We start from the raw sequence: 18,255 nt of genomic DNA, 5'->3' as shown, positions 1-18,255 counted from the left end.
CAAATATTTGTGACGTCACACTTTAGGACTCTATTCGACCTCACTTAACGTTTCTTTCTTCTATGCAGAGGCTCCTTCAGCATAAAAGGAGCGAAAAGTTGGAAATGGGGGCTGACAACGGGCCGATACCCGCGCTCCTTTTTCACTCTCTCCAGTCCCTTATTTGTCTCCGCTCGAGTGTGAAAGAGGCCTCTGCGCGTTTTTCGAAATCTCAAGGATTGGTAGTTTTATTTGATTGGCTCCGTTTGTTTGTCTTTTAATTTTGGCCTCCCCTCGCCCATCGAACCTACCTCTCCCCGCGATTTTTGGCTTTGTTTTGAACGATTTTTTGATTTTTTTTTCTCGCTGCAACATTGCCCAACAAACACAAGTTTAAATATGAATAAATGTAAATAATTTGTGGACACTATTCGTATGGTACTTTGCCGTTGGCCGAACTTAAGCGTAAAATCAAGGGTAACTTATCGTAGAAGGGAAGGAAATGCACTAATTCCCCTCGCCCTTAAGGGTTTAAACTTCCCTTGATAGTTCTTTGACAGATACGCTAATCAGATTAGCCTGTCTTAGACTTTTAGGCTTTGTATGAGGCCTACGTTTCGCGAATAACCGAATAACGTGCATTCAAAATGGGCTTCTACGAAATGTTATATACTGGAAGTTACCCTACGGGACACTAGCACCCCACTTCATGCTGGGATCCTGTGATAGACCAGCACCCTATCCAGGTGGGGAGTAGTAATACTCCTACTTGCTTTATGCTGGGGACTGTGATGAGTAGCATCCGGGGAGGAATACAAGCACTCCCATTTTCTTTGTCCCACTTGCTGAGGACCCTGTGGTGGATTTGCATCGCATCCATGGGGAAGTATTGATATTTCCGTCTGCTTCCTGCCACAAAAACCAAATAAGCGCCGACTTCGCCGTTTTTTTCTATTTATTTAACCCAAACGCTTACATGCCAGGTCAGTTTTACTTCAGTTTTAGAAGCGTCTGAAGTAACGCATGTTGTTTTTGTATTTAGAGTCCAAAGGTGGAAGCACCCCGTTATCGTACCTGTTTGAAGACACCACGACCTCATCCAAGAAGAACGTTTACTACATCTTCGACACACCTGACACCATCCGGTGAGTTCAGTCTATTCTAAAGCTAAAATACTCTTAGTCTTAAGAGTGTTCAAATTGAAGATCGATAACTGTAAAAATGCGCCGAAATTCCAGGTTGCCAGAGGTTGAAAAATGTTCATCACCACAGGAAAGTACCACTAAATGGTGATTCCATGGGAATTCGCCCACTAACTCAAAAAAGGAGAGTCACGTTGGGTACCTCAGAAGCGGTTCCACAGGAAAGTCCTGCTCGGTGGGATTGGCCTTTTTTAAGCAGCCGGCTCAAAAGCTTGAACCGCCTTGTATAGCATTTTAAATAGTGCCATAGTGAAATCATCTACTGTTCAGTAGCTTTCATTTGAATGAACACACTTTCAGAGCTCGCCTGACCAAACTACTCAAAGATGAAAACACGTTGCAGATCATAATTGACGGAACCAACGGAAATTACCACCAAAGAGCTTTCATTTCAATGGTCACAGTCGACGATTTGTTTTACTGACAAACTCAAAAGGTCAAAACCACTCTTTACAGGATCATGATCAATAAGTTACAAAAATATTGTTTAACAGGAATTTTTGATTCATGGTAGAAGGTTCTGCTCTTCTGTTTTTTGTTAGGCACACGACTGTTCATTGTCTGTAGCATCCTCTACCACGTTAGTTTCAGTAGATTGACCTATGTTTTTGTTCCCAGTTTTCTTCACCACTGTAACAACATTACACTGGATAACAAAATCAAAGGAGAGCTTCTGATTGGTAAGTCATGTCACGAATAGTCTATTTTAAATCAATTATAGAACTTGAGACAAACTTACATACTTCTATGATAACATTAAAATAACATTTATAATACATTTACGACGATAAAGTTTTATGGGTTTTTTTTCTTGTAAAAATGAAAAATTATCAATGAAAAGAAAATATTTTTGGAGGCTTATTAGTGCCTCGAGTACCAAAGGTTTTTCTTGCTTCTTTGAGAGGAGCGGCCGTGCAGTGAAAGCGTGAATCAGAGGCTTCGCCGTCGTGGCCCGTTTTCACGGTTACCGCTCACTCAAAAACCTTTTGGCACCCAGGGTAGCCTGTTAGTTAAGATTTCCCGCTAAAAATGATAATTAGAAATATAGTTACGTGTTTTTACTCAACAACGCAGATAATCGTCAGTTAAACTCTGCTAGTCACCATCATGTCCGATCAGCATCTTAGCGCGTTGAATTTTTTTTTCCTTGTACAGGTGAAAGTCACATGTATTTTGTTGGAGAGGAGGCCATAGCAGACACAGACATTACACAGGTAAATCAGTTCTGGTTTTATATATAGTTTTGAAAAGATTTACATGTAAGTCAGAAATCAGTTGCATAATTTGTCAATTATACCTGGAACACAAAGTTTCTTTGTCAAATACAATATTCAATGATATTCAATTGAACTGATTTTTGTCAAATAACATTCGCTTTTCATAAATAGATACATGAATAAATAATTTAATTAATCAATGTAAGTGGGAAAATGAGTACCAAAGCAGGATAAACATCTATAATTGCCAAAGTACCATACTAAGGGAGTGGGGGAGACACAAAAGTAGCAAGCTCTCTGGAAAAAGCAATCTATCAATACCTTAAAAATGTAATCTGGCAAACCCCTCCTTCCCCTCCCTCCCTCCCCCCCCCCCCCCAATAAAAAGAAAGAAACAAGCAAACAAACAAACAAACCATGAAGCTACCAAAAAACGTTGTCCTGTTCGGTGATAACTCACATGTAGTCAAGAGCAAGTAAGTTTGTGTGAAATCTCTGATCATTTTGTCATGGATTTTGTTTGTAGATCTTACTTGGTAACAAGGACGCCATTTCCATTTCCTGGTCATACGAAGAAATTCACGAAATTCGAACGAGAAGATACTGCCTTCAGGTAAAATGGGAAACAGGCAAATGTTAACAGCAACTTGAAAAAAAAAAAAGGCTCACCCTTTTCAGGAACTCTTTATCGATATTCAGGGCTCTGCAAAATCAAACGGCCGGCAAAGAACGCAGAATCGAAGACATACAACCTGCTTCAAGCGCTGGAAAATGCTTGGAAGCTTTAGTTTTAGTCAGCCTTGATTGGTCAAAAAAAGAAGTTCTTTTGCTCCGATAGGCCAATGCGCAATGCGCCATTTTTTTCCTTATTTGACAAATTTCATGCCAAGGTATACAAAGAAAACAGAAACATGTATTTAGATGTCTATTTGTTTGTTGTCTTCTTTTCCGCTCAGCTCAACATTTTTAAATGGTCTATAACAACATTCATCATGACGTGATAAATCGTTTTTTCATTGGTTGAACGGAACTCGAACTTGATGAATGAGCCCTGTGCCATTATCATTTTTTTTTAAATTTCTTAAGTTAGGATAGCTTTCACCTAAAATACCAGTATTTAGCTTGCCGTTCTTTTCTTTTTTTTTTTTTTTTTTTTTTTTCACTTGTCATGTGTCCTAAGGAAAAGTGAAATCTGGGGGACTATAGGACACTTTCACTATGGCGTCATTTTACTACAACCACCAGAATCCTTCTGGTTTTTGTTTTCTCGTGATAATTAGAGCTTTTGTTCTTTGCTCTCCACTGGGATTACAAAATTTGAATTTGGAAAGGAAAACGGAATGAATTCTGGTAGTTGTAGTGAAATGACGCCATCATAAAAATGGCCTATTATCAGTATCTCTTAGCTGAAATGCGCTTTTATTTGCCGAGCAGGACAATGGCTTGGAGATTTTCCTTACCACAGGACGAACCTATCTGTTGGCGTTTGACACTAAACAGGTATTCCATGCTACTGTAGTCACGAGTACTTGTTCAAATAAATAGAGAACTTTTCACAATTCTTTATCGAAAAAGCCTTTCTGGAAGATTGTAAAAGGCTCGTTGAATTTTCCCTTAAATGTAGGAGAGGTCCACTCTGTATGATTAGTTGTACGGTATAACACTTTAAAGGGGTCTGTGTCCGTGTTTTTGTTTTATTTTTTCTTTGATGTTGGAGAATTGTTGTTGTTGTTGTTGTTGTTGTTGTTTACGTCATGTATTTAACAGGTTACAGTTCTCTCCCTCATGTTGTTGCCACTTTATTTTTGCCATCTATCATATTTCGATTCCGATTTTTGCCACTCAGATCTTTCTTATATCAGTTAAAGAGAAACGTTTTCTAGCAGCAAGAAGACCTTATCAAGATTGTTAGGGCTTTTCTATGGAGATCTCCATTACATTAACCCTCCATCTCTCTCGCCATTCTATAAGCCCTTTGTTTTCTCCTTAGGCTTCCTCACCACTTTCTCTGTAATATATGTATTTTTTGTATTCTTATTTTAACGTGTGGGGCATTATTCTCTCATCCAGATTTTCTTGTTAGCCTTTTTTAACCCCTAATATTAAAAAACAATTTCTGTTATCTTATCCCTATACTTCTCATGACCTCAGGGGTTGAATAAGAATTGATATTAAACAGATAATTTTTTATGCTGATCACTGTTGGGTTTAAAGGCCTTCCCATAATGGCCACCTCTCTGCAACAGCCGGAAAATTAATTGTTAATGGTGAGTGGCCGATAGGCAAACGGCACTTTGAAGCTCATAATAGAGTAACAGATGTGAACTTTTTTTTAGGACCGTGAAATCGTGCTGGAGCAATTTAAACAGAGAAATCTGCCATGTTATGAAGCACCGCAATATGATCACCTCGTGGCGTTGACGAACAGGTACGAGTAGTACAATAGTCCTGTTTTTAACGGAAACCACTTTAAGGATTTTTGAAAACGAACTCACCTTTAAGAAACAGAATATTTCTTCCGATATCAACAATAACATCCCCAATCACCGTATTCAGCCTTGGGGTATTAACCACACCCGTAAGTTAATTTATGCCTTTACATAATGCATCCCAATTTTATTCATTAATTCCGCTTTGCCAGAGGAGCAGGGATGGCGCAGTGGTGGGAGCGTCATATGTGGGTTGAGTTTGTTGTTGGTTCTCGTCCTTGCTCCGGGAGGTTTTTCTCCAAGTATTCCAGTTTTCCCCTCTCCTCAGAAACCAACACTTTTGAATTCCAATTCGATTTGGAAAGTGTCCCCAATAAGTGCTCTGCACTAAATACATTGACACTTAAACAGGGTAATTAATTAATTAATTAATTAATTAATTAATTAATTAATTAATTACATCCATTTTGAAATCACTGGTGATCCTTGGAATCTGATTGGTCCAAAATGGTGCAATTTATTCCCAAATTGCACCATTTTTTGCTCTAAATCGCATCCTTTCTTTAGCCCATCAAAATGGAAATGAAGTAACACAAATAGAATATTAATATTGACAATGATACTCTGTGATTTCAAAATGGATGTAATTAAGTGGTAATTGAACTTCGTGTTGTGCAATTCTGGTCTGAAATCATACTTGTGATTTCAAATCACGCGTATGATTTCAGACCAAATTGCACTCCACTCAGTTCAATGACCAATATTAATTAATTAATTAATTAATTATTTGACTATGCTTTTTCATTTTGTCTTGATTATAGGTGGCGTTTAGGCCAAATGACCAACTTCCAGTACCTCACAGAGCTTAACAAGATGGCGGGCCGCTCTTTTAATGACCTCATGCAGTATCCCGTCTTCCCTTTCGTGCTTGCCGACTTTAGCCACGAGGTGTTGGATCTTAGTGACTACAAGAGCTTCCGGTATGGTTATCCCTCCACATCCTGTTTCAGTGTGATCTTACAATGTATGGTACTTTAATTTATTTCAGTCCAGTGTAGGGTGTTCCACGTTCATTTATTCTGCCTTTATACCTCTTTATTTATTTGCGTAATTTGAAGCCCTTTTTGAAGAAAATGGTGAGGGTCGAGCTAGGCACACACTCGAGGAGGTTTCCCGGTCTAGCCGTCTCTGTCAGTTAAAAAAAAAACTCACAGTGGCCTGGACCAAAAATTTTTGTTCTTGTGTGTTCCTCTCAAAATTACAAGACAACGAAAATAGCCTTTACTGTTTGTACATCACTCAAAGATTTGTCGATGTGAATATTTTGTGTTAATAACAAAGTCTCCCTAGGGCTTATCACTTGGAGTGCCGAACCCCATATAAGTAAGAAACCTTTATTTCAATAGGGTAACTCCTTCAGTATTATAATGTTATAATAGTTATTATAATTAGATTTCAGTATTCAGTTTTGTATATAGAGTTGTGGCTGTTGTGGGAATAACAAACGCGTCTATTCACAGACAATTCTTTTTTCTCTAGTGATCTGTCTCGTCCCATTGCTGTTCAAAATCAGTCAAAGGAACGCAAATACAGGGAGAAATTCAAGGTGAGTGTTTTTGGTTTTCCTCGTACCAAAACCAGTGTTATAATATCTGGCAAATTAAAGCAGGCACACAAACTCGTTGTACAACTGGCTTCGATTCCCGCTGAGGTCAAAGCTTTTTTTCTTTCAATTTTGCCTCGTGCGATCTCCCATTTCCTTACTGGGGCTAACGCTCAGTGGGAAATTCGTGAGTTTACTGAGCACTATAACATACGCTGTAGAGTTAATTCTCTGAACCATCACATGAAAGTAGGACCGTTGTATGGTCTATGATTGATTGTGATTGTGAACCTGATTCTCGTTAACAAAACGCGTACAAAGAAAAAAAAATAAGCCCCTGCAGTGAGTCTGTCCTCGGGTGCTCAGACCACTGGGCTTTAAGAAGACTCATGGCATTTAAAGTTGCTTTTGAACCTCATTATGAAAGCGAGGTACAGTTTTTATTTCGAAAATTAGTTTTTATTACATGCAAACAAAACTAAATTTCATATCAGCCATGTAAAGCTTTGCACTTAGCCTCACTTTTGTAGTGAGGTTCAAAGCCACTCGAAAATGGCCTATTGGTTCATGTGACTCACGTCTTGGGTACTGCTAGGGTCAAGTGCGGAATGTTCGATCTCACAACATTTTCGTTTTCCATATTGATTTATCCTTTCATCGTTCGAATAACCGTGAAGGGTGCGATTCTTTCCAAGGGTTATATCATTCCAGTCACAATGTTGACTGTATGGGTGTGACTTTTTTACTCAATAGTAGTATCATGAATAACAGTATCTGTTTTTGCTAGTGGTTACAAGAGGAGTATGAGCGGCTGCCCGAAGAGGATCCCATGTCTGCTCCGTATCACTATGGATGCCATTATTCTAACAGTGGAACTGTTCTTCATTTCCTGGTGCGTCTTCCTCCATTTACCAAGATGTTTCTACAATATCAAGGCAAGTTTCCTATTTTTTTGTTTTTGGCATTGTTACCATATCTTGATTATTTTCTACCAATTGTTGACAACTAGTTCACTCGATATTGAGATTGTAAATGGTTTGAACCCAGGAGTCATGTCATAAGTATGTAAATTATGATCATCCGGGTGAGTGTAGTCCTGAGAAGGGCTGTTTGAGGTGACATTAGGGACTTAACGCAAACACGACGCCGACGGCAACGAAAACGTCAATAAAGAAAAGGCTTAATGAGCTAAACAATGCTGTTCACGTGCATTGCAAGTTTTGATACATTTCGAAACCATCTTCGGCCAAACAACAACGTGAAATGCCCAAATTCAAGGTTTTGTAGAGAGCGTGAGCACATGACAGTAAATTTTCATTCTCTGTGCTAACTTGAAGACCGTTCCCACCTGTTCAGTTGCTGGATAGTTCGGCTACATTGTACAAGTTGAACGTACTGGAATAGGTGCAAAGTAGTACAAGTAGCACGAACTTGTATTTTCAAGTGACGTTTTCGTTGGCGTTACCGTCGTGGTTGCGTAAAGTCCCCATTGATGGACGTTTCGACAACCTGAGCGGAAGTCATCTTCAGAGTCAGGTAAATTGTGGAACGTCATTACATGGTAAAAATGTCTCTGGTTGTTGACCTGATTGGTCAACGAAGTCGAGATGTCATTAGTCGCTTGTGATGTTATTGGCTGTGAAGACTGTAAAAAGTGATTGGTGCGTTTCGATCCGTCTTTCGTAAGTCAAAAGTCCGTTGGTGTATTGTTAGTAAAATTGTCTATTCTTTGTCTGTTTTGTTGATGTTATCAATAAGTCGTTTGTAAGGTGTAGGTAGTTGTAGGCACTTACCCGGATGGTCGATATTGAGAGTCGCGGTAACTACTGACCGTTTTCAATTTTTTTTTATTCCTAACAGATCGCAGTTTTGATATCCCTGATCGGACGTTTCATTCCATGGAAACAACATGGCGTCTCTCGTCCTTCGAATCCGCTACTGACGTCAAAGAACTCATCCCAGAGTTCTTCTTTCTCCCAGAATTCCTGGAAAACTCGGAAGGTAGTATCATTGATTATTAGTCCCCAATAAGGCCGCCATTGGAATATAACCATTTTTTTTTTTTTTTTTTGCAGTTTGGGGAGGCGTTGATGTCCTTCTAATTGTTTTTGTGTGAAAAAAGTGTTTAGTGTAAAATTCAAATACCCCTTGTGGCCTACACTGTTTTCACGGGGCTTGTTTTTCGAGACTCCCAATGACTTACTTGCGACTTTTGTGTCGCCCTTTTCTTTACGGATTAAATTTGTTTCCCTTCCATCGTTTTCCTCACCAGACGTTTTCCCGCTCGAAAGCCGTGATAAGTGAACGGAACCGAAAGTTCAGTCTACTTTCGGTTGAGTTTGTGAAATGTTTTTATTGTCTTTAGGTTTTGACTTCGGAATCCGTCAGAATGGAAATCGCGTGATGGATGTGGAGGTACCTCAATGGGCCAAAGGCAGCACTAGGCTCTTCACTTTAATACACAGACAGGTAAGTGAAATCAAGTAATTAAAGTAGGTTCGTGATTCCAAATCCTGTTTTGTCTCTTCCTACCTTACCTGTCCCCTTTCCATTTGCACATAAACCAAGACTGAGGAGTGTTCGTTGGTCTAGCTTGTTGTTAGTGGCTTGGATTTTCAGTCTAATGGTCGGTGGTTTGAGCCCGATCTTGTTGCTTCCTTTGGCGAGAAACCTTTTTCCTGCTTGTTCTGTCTACCCAGGTTTATAAAATAGTGCCAACGAACCGTTTAAGTGGTAAAACCTTACAAAATGCTGGGGTAACTTTCCTTAGAATAGCATTCCACCCAGAGGAACCTAGAAATGATTCTATTCACTTGTTGCTGAGAACCCTGTGGTGGACTTGCATCCCATCCTGGGTGGAGTAGCAATGCACCTGGTCAGCGTATTGGATATCCTGTGATTGACCAGCACCCATTCAGGGGGAGGGGGCACGGTATTAATGCTCCTAGTCGCTTCTTGTTTCAGAAAGCGGACCAACATGCGTATTCTCCTCATTGCTTTCCATCAATTCCCTGTGGTGCCATTTGAGGGAATTTGTTAAATCATCAAGACGTTTTGCTTTTTACTGTTCATTCCTTCATTCCTATGAACTGAATGTTGGATTTACTACGATTTTGGATTTTTATATACCGGTCGCTATTGGGGCTTAAAAGGTTAAGATACCTGACTTATTGAACCCATTGTATAGGGCGTTTGTTTCTTCCTTCCATTTTATACCCAGAAACACATGTAGGTTGTACTCTGAATGTCCACGAATGCAAATAGACAGTTGGATTTTATTTCTCGAGATGTTGTTTTGTTTTGCGAAGTTTGGTCTTATCCTTATGTAGCCTTTCAAATAAAGCCAAGCTCTTTTAGGTCCGGTCTCACCACTGTCGCATCTGTTTTTTTCTTTGTTTTGTTTCTTAGGCTCTAGAGTCAGATTATGTCTCCCACTATCTCAACCAGTGGATCGATCTGGTGTTCGGCTACAAACAGAGAGGACGCGAGGCTGTGGACGCCATTAACGTTTTTCACCCTGCGGTAAGTTTAAATGACCTGTTTTCCTCTCAATGGCCATCCTTCGTTTATGAAACGTGGTAATAATTCAATAATTCAATATTTTGCCAGATTATTTTTTCCCCGCTTAATCATAGCCTGAGTCTCTTGGTAGAGAAAAAGAAACGAACGCACTAGGAGAAACATGCGCACTGCTACCTTAACATTCGATTCTGGCGTGCGCTTCTCGAAACTCCCGGAGAGGTTTTGCGCCCGAAAAGTTATTTTACGTGTTGAAAGCCAAAGCATTTTAAACTTTTCAAGATTATGAAACACGTGGGGTTATTTTGTAGGAGAATCTACCGACAAACAATGGAAAAGGGATATGAAAAAATATGCTTTTCGGGCCACAGAGTTCTTGGGGAGTTTGAGAAACGCGCGCCAGGGCCCAAAGTTGTTGCATGACGACGTCACTTCGAAGATGAGTTCTTTTGATTTCTTGTGTAAATATTTGACAAAAAAGCTCAATATTTCAGACGTATTACGGTGTGGATGTCAACGCCATAACAGACCATGTCCGTAAGAAGGCTCTCAAGACCATGATAGAAACATACGGTCAGACACCACAGCAGCTCTTTACCTTCCCTCACAGCCCGCGGCCTCAACGTAAACCGCAGACCACTCCCTCCAGTGACGTGGGCTCCATTACAAGTCTGAACACTCTCAAGTTCATGGACACTGACCCGGCGTACAGCGGGCTCTTCAGTGGCCGCTTGACTACGTCACTGTCCTCAGACACTGGGACTATTGGAAGCAGCACAGCTGGCACTCTTACAGGTAAGCTGGGTCTCGCACAGCCAACAAACGCTAAGGGCCAGTTGTTTAAAGAGTCTAACTTAGGCCGTGGCTTAAGACAATCAGTAGGCCTCCAAATCTGTTTATAATTGGTTTATTTTAAGTAGATAAATAGTTTTCTAGTCACATGGCATTATTTTCCTAACTGCCATGGCCGTTGCTTCATTTCAGAGATTCCGTCTCCTATAAGTACTGTGGAGGGCCTAAAATGGGGACAGTACGTGGGCTCCCCTGCTCTAGGGGCCCCAGCCGTGGGATTCACTCAAACACTCAACACTTCAGTACAGTCTCTCGTCTGCCTAAACAACGACAATGTATTTGCACTCAGCCACAATTCTACCCTGCTGACCGTGCACCAGGCGAAACCTGGGGAGAGCGAGGAACGATTATTGTGGTCAGCGGCATTAAGCTGGGGGTACATGGATGGGTGTATACGCGTGTGTACCGCACCTGAGACTACCCCGGTGTGCCTCATGGAGCACCACACGCCAGACAAGGTGAGATACATATTAAGAAGAAAGGGGAAGTATCAAGGGGATTTTGAACTTTTGTGGAGAAAATGGTGCGACAACACCTTTACTTAGTTACTAAATAATTCCAGAGCATCAAGAAGAAGAAATCAACCGAATTCTTGAGAGGAACGACTTATGACCTGCTCCATTGCACTTTGGAAACGAAAGCGCGAGAACTTGACGAAAACTTTACTTTAAAACATCTAGCCAACCTTTTTTCAAGTTGCAGTCCATTCTAACCCAGTCCATCTGTGGCCAGATACACTCATCGATAGTCATAGTGTCAATCTACAATCTAACAAAATTGAGCACTACTTTTACAATAGGTTTATGTTGATAAAAAGGAAAAAAAAAAAAGAAAAGAAAAAAGGAAAAAACCCTTTTGGAGTTTCTGAGTACAATGGTTTTTGCCGGTTCCATGTTTTTGTTAAATCCATTAATGGCATTAGGTTTTCTCAATATTTGTTGCTATAGTAACTCAGTTGTTATCACTCGTAGATCACGTGCTGTGCTGTCACTGATGGCTGTAAGTCGCTGTTTATTGGTACATCAACTGGAACTTTATCGGTGCTTCCTATCAAATACAATCCAGCTACAGTGAGTTGAACTTAGCAATAGCATATCAATTAAGTTTGGAAAGTAAAGCGTATAGGGAATAAAGTAAAAGTAAAGGGATCCTTAAGTTTCTTCAATCTTCATCCTCAAAAGTCTTCTGCGATCTGGCAATTTTTTGCGGCGATCCTCAAGTATCCTGTACGCTTGGCTAATGATCAGAACTTCCCTATTTGTGTGCACGGCTCTCCTATCCCCTCAATGTTGAGCCAAACAGATTTTGTTGTTGCGAGTCCTTGTTCTATCAATCAACTTTATGTTTAACGAGGGTGGCACGTAACAGTCTTTACGACTGACAAACCTATGGCCTTCAGATTCCAGATCGAATTGGAATTTGGAAATGTTAGGTTTTTGAGGAGAGGGGGAAACCGAGTACACGGAGAAAAACCTCTCTGAGCAAGGACGAGAACCAACAACAAACTCAACCTACATATAACGCCGGGTCCAAGAATTGTTGCCGGGCAACATTGGTGGGAGGCGAGTGCTCTCACCACTGCGCCATCCCTGCTCCCCCTAAACATTGGGGGAAGGCACAGGGAAGTGTTTCAACAAATGTGAAATGTGACTAGAACTGGATACTTCTTTTTCCAGGAACCTGCTATAGAAGTCCTCGGCTCGCGAGTTCGCCTTCACGGACACAAGGACTCTATTACTTGCATTGAGGTGTGTCAAGCCTTCAGTATTGTGGTCAGCGGCAGTTATGATAACACAGCCATCATTTGGGACTTGAACAGGTGTGCCATAGAGGTTTAGTATTATTGCTACTTACATAGGTAAAATATCGTTTCGATGTTGTGAAACTAGTGATATCACGCTAGGTTCAGCTCTTTTTAAGAGTCAGCATTTTGTACTTGTTTTGTACGTTTTCAAAATGTTGAGTTCAGAAAAACGCAAAAACAAAACGCCACACAAAAGTGCTTTTTGGTAGCTGTCGGATCTGTAGATTTTATTAAAAAGGAAGTGTCATGGGGGTTTTCGAGCTCTTGTTAAAAATGGTGAAATAGGACCTTCACTTAGCTACAAAATAATGCTAGAACATCGAGAGAAAAGAAATCAACTCGATTCTTGAAAGGAACAACTCCTGATCAGTTCTTACGCATTTTGGGAACAAAAACGCGAGAACTTGAAAAACTTTAGCCTAACATTTTTCAAATTTCAAACCATTCCGACCTACTCGTCTCTGGCCAGAGGCTCTAATTGGCAGTTTTATTGCACTAGGGTGATGATTTATAACAAACTTGACAGTTTATTTTTTGTCTCTGTTGACAGACAAACATTTTTGGGTTTTGAAATAGCATCAAATTCGCGTGATACTTCCCCTTCAAGTTGTAGAGGCACCGTGTACTGATATCGCAGTTAACACTGTGAAAGGAAAGTACTACTCACGGGTTCTAATTTTGAGACATCCGTCATTCCTCTTTTTGAATTTTTTTCAGGTTGAGTTATGTGAAATATTTAGAGCACTGCAACACTGTGGCAGCTGTAAGCATCAGTCGAACTACAGGAGATATCGCAACTGTCTCGCACACCAGTAAGTACTGAGAGAATACTGTTAGATGATCCGGGAATGTGTCCTCTACAAATTTAACAGTTTTGGTCGAGAGGTTTCTTGTGTATATAAATTAAAACAGGTTCCATTGTCTTTTGACTGGAGTCGGTGGTTTCTCTATGCAGTTCGTCTCCATGTTGGATTTTATTGAGCTGGGGATATTAGTGGATGAAGTAGTTACAGCATCAAAGGTCCTCGGTTCATGTCCTGGGGTGCTTTCGTTTGACCGAAAAATTGTTTTTCGATGAAATATTCGAGGAAACGCACCACCCCCAAACCCCCCCCCCCCCCCCCAAATAAAAAGGGAAACGAAATAATTGTGAGAAAATCAAGCAAGACTCCTACCCAGGGGGTAATGGTAATGCTCCTATTCGCTTGATGGTGGAGAAACCGGAGCAAACCGACGACACAGGCTAGTGACCTCTTTCGTTTAATCCGGTAGACTAGGCGCGGACTCAGCAAGGATACTGAACAGTTTTCTCTTCTGTGTTCCAGTGAACTACGTCCTTGAGGAAAGCACCATTGAAGATGGAAGCATCATGAAACTCTGGAGTGTAAATGGCAGGCTTATTGGTCACGTGACCTGTGAGCACATGATCAACTGTTTGGAGTTCTCTTCTGCTCCTGAGGGGATCTCGGTCAATGTTATTGCCACCGGGCTGAGCAATGGCGCCATCAGGTAAGTAGTGAGTCACGTGATGACACGGCCTTCCACTTGACCACCTGCAAGAGGGCTCAAGAGTTTGTTTTGTTCAAATAAATGGTGCTTTCATTAAAATGGTCATACTTTAGGATTTCATCCACAGAAGTAAGAGCTTCTTGTCACTGCACCTTAAACACCGCGACTACCGGAAAGTACTGCACAGTGGCTTTCAGTTAAATGATCACACCCTAATGCACAGCTGCACCAAGGTGCTCTTTCAGTGCGATATTTGTTAAACAAGCGTTTCTTTGCTTTACCTGCAGACTATGGAGCACGTGGGACCTTCGACACATCCGGGACATTGCTCCGGATCTTTACCTGAATCAAGTAGCGAGGTGAGGTTTTGTCTTATTTATCTGTCTGCTGTTTCGGGAAATAAGCAAGTAGCTTCGCAGTGGCTTTCACTGGTAAGCTGAAAGCATGTTAAATGAAATGCGGCTTCTTCTTGGAAGAGGATGCAAATATTAGCGTATTAACTTTTCGGCTTCAATATGAAAATTAGAAGCTGAAGTTACTCGGGGTTGTGGGTTTCTGGAGCTCTTTACCGCTAGCCCTTAAGTGCCATTTGTCTAAATAGACTACAGCTTCCGTCTACTTTATTGAAAATGTAAACTAATTCTTCTACTGTGAACCAAGTATCCCGATGAACTGGGGAGCCGCCGCCTTCACAGTTATACAAAAAAACTGTCTAAGTTATTGTACATTTAGACCTAAGTGGTTCCCCAAAGGAGAGATTTCATAGTTTTGGTGACACTTGACAATCCCAGCATGTCCAGAAATGGTTTGAGGTCAGGTTTTGAAAAGTCTAGCTATGCGTGGCACTCATTCTATGAAGTATCTTTCATCAGCAACCAAAGCCCTCACCGTACGCAGTATTAGTAAAGGTTATACACTGTATCTTTTCGTTTTAGCTTGACATTCTCCCATGACAGTCAGCGTCTTTTTGCTGTAAACACGCATGGAAAGCTTGTGGTGTGGCAGAGAAGAGACAAAATCTACACCAAACCTCCAATTATCACTGTCTTCCAACGAGGATGAATGGAATCATCACCGAAAAGCGTAACACAAGACCGATTTTTTCAAAGAAATGTTCTTGTGTCGCGAGGGAAAAATCAATCAGATCGATGGCAGATGAGTAATGCTCAAGTCCAAAGATACTAATTCTTGACATTTGATCTGACCTAGACTTGCAATAATCCCTGCAACTAATCCCGTGTAATCATTTAAGACGGCTTAATTTCACTCGTGTAAACACTCGGGGAGCTTGTTGCATTAATTCCCTAGAGAAAATATAATCGTGTTTCTACACATTTATTATTCTGAAATTTTATTTTATTTTTTTATCACTATGGCAACTTATTTGACGTTAAAGGTGCGTTCGACTGACCCTATTCCGGAATAGAAATGCAGACAGTGCTGACAAGAAATCTCTCGTAAGAGGTTTTTGGAGTAAATGGAGTACAAACTCGCTCTTAAATTATCATTTGTCAGCAAAAGTTTGCAAAAAAGTCTTCCCAAATGTATTTAAAAGAGAAATCTAACAGCTATTCCGCTTATTCTTATTCCAGAGTACGGTCAATCGAACGCAACCTAATAATAATGTTGCACTAAAGAAGCTAATAGATTTCGTGTCCGTATGTGCGTTTAAAGTTTTTCTACAAAGTTGGTTTATTCAAATCTGTAAAAATATAAAAATATATAACTTAAATTTGAAATAGCATTTGGGCCAAGGCCTTTGTTTAATGTAAAAAAGGCAGAGAATTTATATAAAATATGTAATATAAATAGATTTAAATGACATTTTTGTTACGTGTAAGCCCAAATTCAAAAGGTATTTTATTTTTGTTAAGCCCAGTATTGAAATAAACATGTTAGGCGCGATATTATATCATAATCCAAAAAACGCAGCTCATTTCTTCCAAATATGCCTTATTTCATTAGCCTACGTGCTCCATGTAGGCTATATTTCATTAAATTAATATAATTTGTTATGCATTTTACGCTTATAAGACTAGCAAATTGCATGTAAAAGTTATAAATTTTAGCAGGCTGTGCAGCGACGTTTGATATTTCTTTTTTTTTTTTTTAAGTTGAAGCAAAATTTCTTGATGTTTCCTTCATCGTTATAGCGTAATGTATGCTTGAATAAAGTTGAAGTTGGAAAAAAGAAAGAAATTACAAGTGACAATCTCTTATAGGAATTATGTCAAGAGAAATCCTTGTTAGAATCACAATTTGTAGGTTCAATATCGCTGTATGTTATTTCAATACAAAACATTAAAACTTTGTTTAGAAATAGCAGTTTTGCTTTCTTGTCCGTAACAAGACTTTTATAACGACGAGATTACATAAGAAAGTGTTTACAAAATTGCACACAATTTACCTTAAATAGTTTGTTCCTCGTAAACGGAAAAGCGTAAACAATTTTTTCGCGGTACAATGGCGCGTCGACGAGTGTAAAACTGAAGGGCACAGTGCTGTATCGTTTTTGCGCGCATTTTATTTAAGTTTGCCCAAATTATAGATAAAACGTGTAACTAAAAAAACAAACAAACAAAACAAAACCGCCAAAAAGTGAAAGGTAAGACCCTTAAGTCGTATTCACATTCACTTAAAAATTGCACTAAAATGGATAAAAACAGCAGATAAGGTTACGTTCATGTCCAATTCTATCATCATCATCATCATCATCATCATCACCTAATTGTTTATTGACACTGGTTACCTCAATTATTCTTTATTGTTGTTCTATTGTTCGTGCTACAGGCACTTCAGGGTCGAATACGTCATCATCATTGTCGTCTCTTCAGGTAATGATATTGTTGATCGATACTTGTTATCTATGTTGATTACGAGCTTTTTGTTGAAAATTTCTCCTCATCTTTGAGCCAAGAACTGAGTCAGACTCCATATAAGCAGCGGGGTGACCATCGGTATTCAAAAATGCGGTCATGGTGCTTAAACCCAGTATTCTTTCTCTGTCTTCTCTTGTAATTTCCCTTTCTGTTTTAGGTCTCAGTTTTTTCACGTATTTCATCAAACTGAAACCAATAGCGACGACTAACAGCGGCCAGAAGACCGCCATAAATATTGTCACCTTATAGTTTCCTAGTGTCAGTATAACCTCTGAGTGGTTCAATCTGTTATAATGACACGCCATCCAGGAACCATTCCGCCCGTTCTTATCCATGTAGTCCCGAACCCGTCTGGTATTCACTGCTTTTGAACGTGAGCAACAAGATGGTGGCCTGAAAATACACTGTTTAGAAAGAGAATTTTTTAACCGTCATTGTACTGTATTCATTTCATTTTTGTCATTTCTAGGAAGTTTGGTAAGAACGGTAAGCAATACTATATATACACTGTAATTTTCTGAGCCCTAAAGTTACTGAGATAGTAAGCATTACGCAAGCGCAAGAAAGCCTTTGAGGAGCAATTGAGGCCACAACTTTGTGACAGAACGTCCCAATCAAAACCCATAAAAGCTCATCCTGGAACCCAATTTGGCTCTCAGGAGCATTTTTGGCCCTAATTTAGGAGAGCCTCCAAAACAGTAATGTAGTTTACTCACCGAAACGGCCCTCATTTTGAGGGATAAAACACATCTTTGAAATTCAGTTTTGCTTTAAGCCCCATTTACACTACAGGAAATTTTTGGCACGGCTCGGGTAAAAATGGTACACGTACCAAAAACTATAGCACTGATGTCCTGTTTACACGTCTTTTTTTCTGCCGTGCTAAGCGGCGTGAGAAAATGTTTTGGTACGGGTAAAAGGCTCAACATCTTGGGTAGCGTACGCGATTGTTCCTTAGGGCGCATGCGGCCAATGGCTTCTTTCATTCAAACATGGCGGGTGAGAAGTATTTGGAGTGTCTACTTCTAAAAAGGCTACACATCTTGTCGCAGGGATGTCGAAAATTAGTCTCTTCCTGTTCTTCTTTCCAGAATAATACTAAATAGAAAAGGCGTGAAGATACAAATATGTTCATTGTCATAGCAGCAATGCTGGCTTGTAACTGTCCTATCGAGCAACGATTTTGGATGTTAACACGTAATGGTCACTGATTTGAGTTGCTAGAAACAGTATTCAGGGACAAGGAGTGTATTCCTTTACTT

At 40.0% G+C, this 18,255-nt stretch overlaps 1 protein-coding gene across 2 annotated transcripts in view; it reads left to right on the top strand.

Annotated features, from left to right (window-relative positions):
• The window catches only part of LOC146478334 (lysosomal-trafficking regulator-like), an 83,242-nt gene extending 66,806 nt beyond the window's left edge, over positions 1-16,436 (top strand). For both annotated transcript variants that reach the window (XM_085111844.1, XM_085111843.1), the window contains exons 38-57: positions 1,022-1,124; positions 1,800-1,861; positions 2,337-2,395; positions 2,925-3,011; positions 3,833-3,898; positions 4,735-4,826; positions 5,649-5,807; positions 6,367-6,433; positions 7,218-7,365; positions 8,291-8,431; positions 8,796-8,899; positions 9,839-9,952; positions 10,444-10,744; positions 10,934-11,259; positions 11,773-11,871; positions 12,478-12,620; positions 13,323-13,417; positions 13,931-14,114; positions 14,402-14,473; positions 15,050-16,436. In XM_085111844.1, coding sequence (XP_084967970.1) covers positions 1,022-1,124; positions 1,800-1,861; positions 2,337-2,395; positions 2,925-3,011; positions 3,833-3,898; positions 4,735-4,826; positions 5,649-5,807; positions 6,367-6,433; positions 7,218-7,365; positions 8,291-8,431; positions 8,796-8,899; positions 9,839-9,952; positions 10,444-10,744; positions 10,934-11,259; positions 11,773-11,871; positions 12,478-12,620; positions 13,323-13,417; positions 13,931-14,114; positions 14,402-14,473; positions 15,050-15,176 — 2,549 coding nt within the window. In that variant the 3' untranslated portion in view covers positions 15,177-16,436. The remainder of the gene's footprint in view (positions 1-1,021; positions 1,125-1,799; positions 1,862-2,336; positions 2,396-2,924; positions 3,012-3,832; positions 3,899-4,734; positions 4,827-5,648; positions 5,808-6,366; positions 6,434-7,217; positions 7,366-8,290; positions 8,432-8,795; positions 8,900-9,838; positions 9,953-10,443; positions 10,745-10,933; positions 11,260-11,772; positions 11,872-12,477; positions 12,621-13,322; positions 13,418-13,930; positions 14,115-14,401; positions 14,474-15,049) is intronic.
• The last annotated feature ends 1,819 nt before the right edge of the window (positions 16,437-18,255 follow it).

Source organism: Pavona decussata, unplaced genomic scaffold (genome assembly GCF_977016875.1).
Source record: "Pavona decussata unplaced genomic scaffold, jaPavDecu1.1 SCAFFOLD_64, whole genome shotgun sequence".
Lineage (NCBI taxonomy): Eukaryota > Metazoa > Cnidaria > Anthozoa > Scleractinia > Agariciidae > Pavona > Pavona decussata.
Note: the sequence above shows the minus strand (reverse complement) of the source record. Positions and strands in the feature narration are given on the sequence as shown.